General features: G+C 42.7%; 1 protein-coding gene across 1 annotated transcript in view; it reads left to right on the top strand.

Moving 5' to 3' along the window:
- The first annotated feature begins 4,900 nt into the window (after positions 1–4,900).
- JCAD (junctional cadherin 5 associated) overlaps positions 4,901–8,337 on the top strand; it is a 41,364-nt gene continuing 37,927 nt past the window's right edge. The window contains exon 1 of the mRNA XM_007942480.1: positions 4,901–5,178. Coding sequence (XP_007940671.1) covers positions 4,901–5,178 — 278 coding nt within the window. The remainder of the gene's footprint in view (positions 5,179–8,337) is intronic.

The following is an 8,337-nucleotide window of genomic DNA, read 5'->3' as shown; positions in this document are numbered from 1 at the left end:
CTCTCCTGCCCAGCTCTATGCACTGAGTGCTAAAGCCCTTATACTTTATATTCTTGCTTCCCACAAGCCTCTGAGAGATGAAAATAAGAGAGGAGTTTGCAGCAGTCGAAACACTTTTGCCTTTAAGGTCCTAGTGTAGCCTGTTATGAGTCTGAATTATTTTTGAAAGATGTTTTGGGCTCTACCTGGGTTATCATGCCTGTTTTGGTTGCTTTGTACCACTGTAACAGAAATACCACAGGTGGATGGCTTTAACAAACAAGAGTTTATTCTCTCATAGTTTTGCAGGCTAGAAGTCCCAAGTTCAAAGTGCCAGCTCTTGGGGCACTCACTCTAAGAGCCATGAATTTAAATGACGGTTAGAGTGAGAGGCAATCACACTAATGGCCCTCAACCTTGGGCTTCACCTCTACCTCTTGCTTCTGGCCCACTGGAGCTGGAAGTGTCTCTTTACTCAGGCAGCTGCTGGCTGCTGAGGCTGACAAGCCCAAGGTCAACAAGTAAAAAGGCACAATCCCAATATTACCCAAAGAACATGGCAGGCCAGTAGTTCAAATCCAGAGACAGTCCCAAGATCGACTGGAAACGTGACAGGCTGCTAAATGAAGGGTTGGCTACATGCAGAGTCCACGTGTGCCAAAAATCTGCAGAGACTTTACTCAATGCTTCTTTTATACTGGAAGCAGATCACATCCCTAAGACAGCTGCTCAGCTGCTCACAATAGATTCCACCATGGAGATGATTACCAGTCTCATCATGGGGAATACTACATCCAGCTGCCCAGCCACTCAAAACCAGGCCCAGGCAAGCTGACACACAACTTAACTACCACAATTTCACTTAAGGTAACATAATTACCATGCTCTGGTAGCATAATGCCTAAGGCACCTGACTGCTACCAGAAGGCTGGTGGTTCAAATCCACCAGCCACTCCTCGGAAGGAAGGTTGGGCAATCTACTTCCTTAGTGATACCACCTTGGATACCCAAGGAGGGGTCGCTATAAGTCGGGTCTGACTTGATGGCACATAACAACAGCAACAACAATTACCATGTAAACTTAGCCATATTGGACCAACTTAGTCCCAACGGTTAGGCACTCAACTACTGTATTAGCTGAAAGGTTGGCAATTCAGACTCACCTAGAGGTTCCTTGGAAGACAGGCCTGACAATCTGCTTCCAAAAGATCACAGCCTTGAAAACTCTACAGAGTGGCTCCACTCTGCACATGGGGTCACATGGGGTTGCCATGAGCCAGAATCAACTGGATGACAACTGGTAACTAACAATAATAACAACATACATACATATTTTGAGGACCATTTCTTCTCTAACACCCTAACAAATGGAAGAGAGTACCAGCCAGCTATAGGTTGGACACTGGTATGGTCCTCAGTATATTAGGGTGGCCAGTTTTAGTGAGCATAATTTGTTTTTCTTCTAAGAGCCTGAAACAGTAAGAGAGAAAGTCCATGTCCAAAGACCTAAAGTCTGACTGTGATGTTGACTGGATGTGTGACATTCGTAGTTAAGTTTATGTGTCAACTTGGCTGGGCCTGATTTTGAGTGGCTGGGCAGCAGATGTAGTTATTCCCTATGATAAGAGTGGTAATTAACTCCATGGTGGAATCTACTGGAGCAACTGAGTAGCTACTTTAGGGATGTGGTCTGCTTCCAGTATGTAAGAAGCAGCTTTGAGGAAGGTCTCTAGTTTTTGGCACCCTTGAATCCTGCATATAGCCGTGTCATCATTCAGCAACTTGCCATGTTGTCTGCCAATCTTGGGACTGTCAATGGACTTGAATTAGTGGACTGCCCTGTGATTTTATAATTTTGGGATTGTGCCATTGTACTTGTCGACCTTGGGTTTGTCAGCCTCAGCAGTCAGCAGTTGCCTGAGTGAAGAGACACCTCTAGCTCTAGTGGGCTGGGAGCAAGAGGCAAAGCTGAAACCCAGGGTCAAGGTGGTTTTCACCCAGTCCCTAGAGCTGGCAGTTTGAACTTGGACTTCCAGCTTCCAAACCTGTTAGAGAATAAACTCCTGTTTTTTCAAACCACCCATTTGTGGTAATGTCTGTTAAAGCAGCAGGAAGTAACCAAAGCAGACACTGAGCCAGTAGGTCTGGGAACCTTAGCCTAGTCTACCAGAATTCTCTAGCTCAACTATTTCTTTTCTCCTGGGGTAATTGAACTCAATGTCTATTCTAAATGTCAATTAACCTCTCATACACATATAAAAATACTAAAAACATATACATGCAGTTTATCTAATGAACTCCTAATCATTCTTTGAAACCCAGCTCAAATGTAATTTTCTCTCATATGACCATTCAGTCAGTGTATTGAGAGTAGACTGTGCTAGAAACTAGGCATATAGAATTGAACAAAACAAAGATTGTGCCTTCATCACACTTGTATTCTGTGTGCCTGCAGCATTGTCTACACACCTCTGTTGTAGAATTTGCATGGAATTTGTCATAGGATTTCTTTCCTCCATGGTACTACCTCATTGACTTACTCAGTTGCGTAAAAGAACAAATTCTTGCTTCTCTTGTACTTGCATTTCTATCTAAGGGAATGACCCAAGACGGACAACTCCCTAAGAGACATAGCAGGAGTGTATCAGAAATGGCAAACCCACCAGCCACTCCTCGGAAGGAAGGTTGGGCAATCCTACTTCCATAGTGATACTGCCTCGGAAACCCAAGGAGGGGTCGCTATGAGTCGGGGGCCGACTCGACGGCACATAACAACAACAACAACAACATCAGAAATGGCACAGTTGCTTTGGAGATTTTTCTATTAGTATAGTAACTGCCAGAGCTTGCCCACCTTCCATTAAATATGGGTACATAATGGAAAGTTATAGGCCTCCAAAGTTTGATACTCTCCATGCTGACAACTGGGGCTTTTGTGCCACTGTAATCTAGTATGTGAAGAGTGAGAACATGCACAGTCAGCAGAATTGTGTGAGGGCCTGAGCAAGAATTCCCACTGACAGGAAGCACACCGGCCAGCAGGCATTTCCTGGCCATTGTTTGTGGTGCCTGCGGCAGCTCGGTTCCCATCCACCAACCTGGTGTGGCTGGGGCTGGCTGAGCTGTCTTAGGAGAGCCTGGCTTGGGTGTGCTTCTTTCCCAAGCCAGAGTCACAACCTCTGTGGAGTCACTCACTCACTCTGTGGAGGCTGGGTCAGATGCCATCTGACCAAAATCTGTGCCTACCCTGTTAACAAAAGGAAGACTTAGGAAATTAGATTTGGTGGGGTTTTAAAACTTTTTATTATGGTTTGGGTGAAAGTTTATAGAGCAAATCAGTTTTTACTTAACAATTCATACACATTTTGTTTCATGCCATTGATAACAGTCCCTCAGTATAACATCAACTCATCCCATTTCTTCCATGTGTGTGTTGTTTCCATTCCTCCTTCTTTTGCATCCCTTCTTGCCTTCTGAACTTTATTCTTGGGCAAATGGTACCCTTTTGATCTCAAACAGTTGATTGTTCTAAGGAGTCTGTACCTCCTTAGTGTTATTTTTCACTTTGTAGACCTGTCTATTGTTTGGCTGAAAATTGAGCCATGGGAGTGATTGTTCATTTCCAGGCCCACGAAGGGCCATACTCTTGCACCCATAGTTTTGGGACTACCAGTCTTTATCTACCAGTAAGCCAGGTCTTTCTTATGATTTTGAATTTTGTTCCACATTTTTCTCCTACTCTATTTAGGACATTCAGAGTAGTCAGTAGTGGTACCATCTAGTTCTTTTCATCTCAGGGATGTGGAAGCTGAGGTTCCTGTGGTCCATAGGTCCTTTGGACTAATTGTTTCCATGTGTTTTGATTTTCTCCACTCTTCTTTGCTCTGGAAAGGGAGAGACAGGAAATTAGATTCTCTTGTGTGAAAATAAACATGGCTGCCCCACCTCTTTTCACACATATGCTCTCAAGTAGGTTTCTGTCCATTTTTATTCTCCTCTGTTGGTACTATATTGTTTGCATGGCTTATTCTCAGGAAAGTTGCTGCTGTTGAATTAATGTACCATGGCAGGTTTTAGGTGTGGACCCACTTGATTCAGAGATGCCAAGCTTTTCCCCAAGACCCATTGGGGTGAAATTTGATTCTGAAAAGATTCATGTGGAAAAGAGAACTTATAGATTGTGCAGTGGGCTGGGTGTGTATGCTTGATGAGTGTGCTGTTTGTTTTCTCTTGATGAGCCTAAAGCCATAAAATCTGTTTTCAGATACTAGTTAACCACTCTGTGGTAGAGTCCCTGGCAGTTGACATATAGACTACAGAGCATGGCTGTTTGTTGATTAAAGATCATGTTCTGCTCTTTATGAGCAAAAGGTATGTCTGCAACATGAGAGCAGGGAAGTATAGTTAAGATTAAGCTGGATGTTGGTAGTTTCTCTTTTTAGAAACATGAAGCAATAATTGCAGTGTCAGAGTCTATATTTATTTTGTCCTCACTCTGCATGCCTGTTCTTTTCAGATGAGCAGGATAAAGAGATGGTGGACACAGTTAATCAATTTCCTTGCTTACACACTATTCTGAACTCTTCTACAAGAAGCATTCATCAGAGAGTGAGGTCCTCAGAATTACCACCACATCCTCTAGAGCCAATGTATTCACCCACTCAAGTAAGACTGAAAGTAGCTTCAGGGAGAGCAATCCATATTTCTTCTTTATCTTTAGAAACACTGTGCTGTGTTCGTCAGCCATGGTCTAGTTTGGTGTATGTTTAAGAGAAGAGGAAGAGGGATTAGAGTCAATTTCAGGGAGAACTAGTGACACAGGAATGGTGACTCCTTACAAAGCTCTCTGTTTCCCCCCTCAGTGATGGATCCCACCACCAAGATGTTCCTAGTGGCTGAGCTTTGATAAATCCAGTGCACCATGTACAGTGTGGAAGATCTCTTAATTTCTCATGGATACAAATTGTCACGAAAACTCTCAGGACCACGTGAGGATAACTATGAGGGCCATCAGCCTGAGATGACGAGGACTAGAGCTGGCCATGGGATGTTGAATGGGTATGAGAATGATCCTGCAGCCTTTGTACAGAGTAAGAAATTGCTGGGGAAAGGATGCGTGAGTGACTCCGAGAACCGCCGAGGCACCCCTCGAAGCCATGGGGAGCCCCAGAGTTCTGCTTTTAGAACTTCAGAGGTGGGGTAAGTCTCAAGGTTAACCCATCATCTTCTTTTGATTTGGGTTGATGGCAATGGATTATTTATATCAGTAAACACCTTCAGCACCTTATGTTTACCTGAGGTCTAGGAAGGAGAGAGGTGTTCAAGAACAAGAATGCTTTTTTTTTCCACAGAGGTATTGGGAATGTTCCCATAGCACTTAGCACAGGGCTTGGCCCATAGCAGGCCTTCAATAAATAGTGTTTGAGTACCAATCACTAGAAAAAGACATCATGTTTGGGAAAGTAGAAGGTCAGCAAAAATGAGGGAAACCCTCAATGAGATGGATTAATACAATAGCTACAGCAACACACTAAAACATACCAATAATCATGAAGAGGTGCAATGCTGGGCAGTGTCTTGTTATATAATCATCATGCATTGGAGCTGACTCAATGGCAACTAACAACAAAAGAATTCTATTTTTTAGAATGTTCGAACATTCTGCTTCTTTGTTCCCTTGTAATCTTTTCATATGGCCTCCAATAGATACCATTTTTAAAACTCTATAAAAGCTAGTTCATGTCATGCACACATTCATAGTACATTTGGCCTTTTTGTTAATGTTTCTCAATATTTTGTACATTACAGGGAGTCAAAAAGGGGTATATATCCCCTTTATTTGTCTAGAAGAAAATTTTCTTCTGATATAATCACATAATTCTGTTGGCTTCCAACCCATCTTTCTTTTGCACACATAATGGTCCTCATGTGGGTATCCCAACTTAACACAGCTGCCATCTGTGGACATTTCCTTACAATTAAAAAAAAAAAAAAAAAGAGGGCAGTTGGCTGGGTGAATAGGGTGGTTTATTAAAAAAAAAGAAGAAATTTAGGCAGCTTGTCACAGAGCCAGCATGGGACAGGAGCATTTACACTCTCATCAGGGCAGTTTTAACCTAGAGAAAACCTTTGTCATCACTTCATAAAATTGTGTTTGTGCTTTAATGCTGTGTTGGGACCAGACACAGAATGGGGAAGAAGGGCTCTGGACATATGGAGCATATTACATAACTGTGGGGGCAAGAAATGGAGAAAGGAAACAGATTGAAGCAGAGGGCTGTCTTTAAGAGAAACAAAGAAAAAAGCTAATGAATTAAGGGGAATGACCTAGCCTACCATGGTGGTTGTTGTTGTTGTTGTTAGCTGTCATTAAGTGAACTCCAGCTGATGGCTATCTTATGTATGATAGAACGAAACCTTACTGAGTCTTGCATCATCTTCATGATCACTGGTATGTTTGAGCCCATTGTTGCATCTATTGTGTCAGTCCATCTCATAGAGGGTTTTCCTTGTTTTCACTGAACCTCTTTACCAAACATGATGTCCTTTCCTAGTGATTAGTTTTTCCTAATAATGTGTCCAAAGAAAGTGAGCCAGTCTTGCCATCCTTGCTTCTAAGAAGCATTCCGGTTATATTTCTTCTAAAACTGATTTGTTCCTTCCTCTGGAAGTCCGTGGTGTGTTCAGTATTAGAGGTCACCTGTTCACAGATAAGATCTGCATTGTTTGTTGACAACTTTCAGGCAAAAAATGGAGGGATTTTGTTCTTATAGTTCAGAGCATTCAACTCCTTGGTTACTGAGTCAAAGCAAATGTGACAGCTGGCTCACAGTGTGTAAAAACAAGTTTATGTCGCCAAATCAGAACCACTTCTCCATGAGGAGCAAGTGTTGTCATTGAGGTGTCAATGAGGTTCAGGAGGAAAATCTAGAACAGAAAAGGACTTGTAATCACTTTTATTTAACTTTGTCCTTCAAAACTCATGTCTGAGTCCATACTGCCTTGGAGTTAACTCTCTTGTGTACCATGTTCCCTGAAAAACATGCCCACCTTGGCTTCTGGAAAAGGGCACTTACAAATGAGTTGGCTGTAGAAAAAAACAAAAAAAAAAACCAGTTGCTATCAAATTGATTTTGACTCATAGTGACCCCATGTGTGCATAGTACAACTGTGCTGCACAAGGTTTTCGTGGCAATGATCTTTCAGAAGCAGATTGCTAGACCTTGTCTTCTGAGGTGTGCCTTTGGGTGGGTTTAAACTGCTAACCTTTCAGTGAGTAGTCTAGCACTTAACTGTTAGTGCTACCCAGGGACTCTTGATATCAATTAGGGGAGCCTGGATTACTGCTAGACAAACTTGTCCTTGACTTTATCCCACCTTCTGCTGTTGATAGTTTTGTGCTAAGTACATGTATACTGTCCAACTTGGATTTTAGGGCACAGAGATTATACTTTGTCTCCTATTTCTTTTTGTGTTTCCTACAGAGCTTATCACAGTATTGGGCCCACAGTGGTTGTTTAATATATGCTAATGGATTCAATTTATTCCTCCCACCATTGTAATAACTGTTGAAAAGCAGGAGGCTCAGTTTCTAATGTGTTAAAGATAGTGACCATGGAGTCCTTATGAGCATGCTATGTAAACTGGAGGGGAGAGAGCAGAGTTGGGTTCTGGAGTGGAAGGCCACAGAGTCCCCATTGGAAGGATGGCTCACAACTGGTTCCACAACTTAGAGTTTCCAAGCCCCTTGTATGGTAACAGGTACCCAAGGACCACAACAACACACCAGCCTGCCTCTGGGTGGGTAGACTTAATCAGATCTGCAAGATATTTTTCTTACTGTCCTAAGTGAAGTGCTCAGGTAGGTTGCTTTGGGTAGCTGGGATATCTTTGTGCAGGTGATGGAACATTCAACAGAGCTGGTCTATATTCTGTTTCTGAGGTTGGCTGATTAACTTGAAAGGTGGATGGCAGCTTTTGGATTGCCTTGTAGGGGAGAAAGGGAAAATGCATACACATTTGCTTGAAGACTCCAAGACCAGCTGGAAGGCTTCCTGGGTTGAGAAGGTCTCTACCATCTACTAAAGAAATTTAGTAGATGGTAGAGACCTTCACCCTGAGCAGATAGGAGGCACATGGAAAGGTAGGCATGGAGCACATTGACTTTCTCCTCTGAAGAGGCTCGCTTTGGTAAGTAATAAGTAGGTGCTAATATATTTAAAAATTAGAAAGAAAAATCTACAATATGTAAATTCTGAATCTGAATGAATAGAGGGTACTCTGCCAGATCCCAGGAGCTCTGGTAGCATAGTGCCTAAGGCACTTGACTGCTAACCAGAAGGCTGGTGGTTCAAACCC

This window comes from Orycteropus afer, unplaced genomic scaffold (assembly GCF_000298275.1).
Source record: "Orycteropus afer afer isolate SDZICR_OR568_19922 unplaced genomic scaffold, OryAfe1.0 scaffold00090, whole genome shotgun sequence".
NCBI lineage: Eukaryota > Metazoa > Chordata > Mammalia > Tubulidentata > Orycteropodidae > Orycteropus > Orycteropus afer.
The sequence above is the reverse complement of the archived record's forward strand: the minus strand, read 5'-3'. Positions and strand labels throughout refer to the sequence as shown.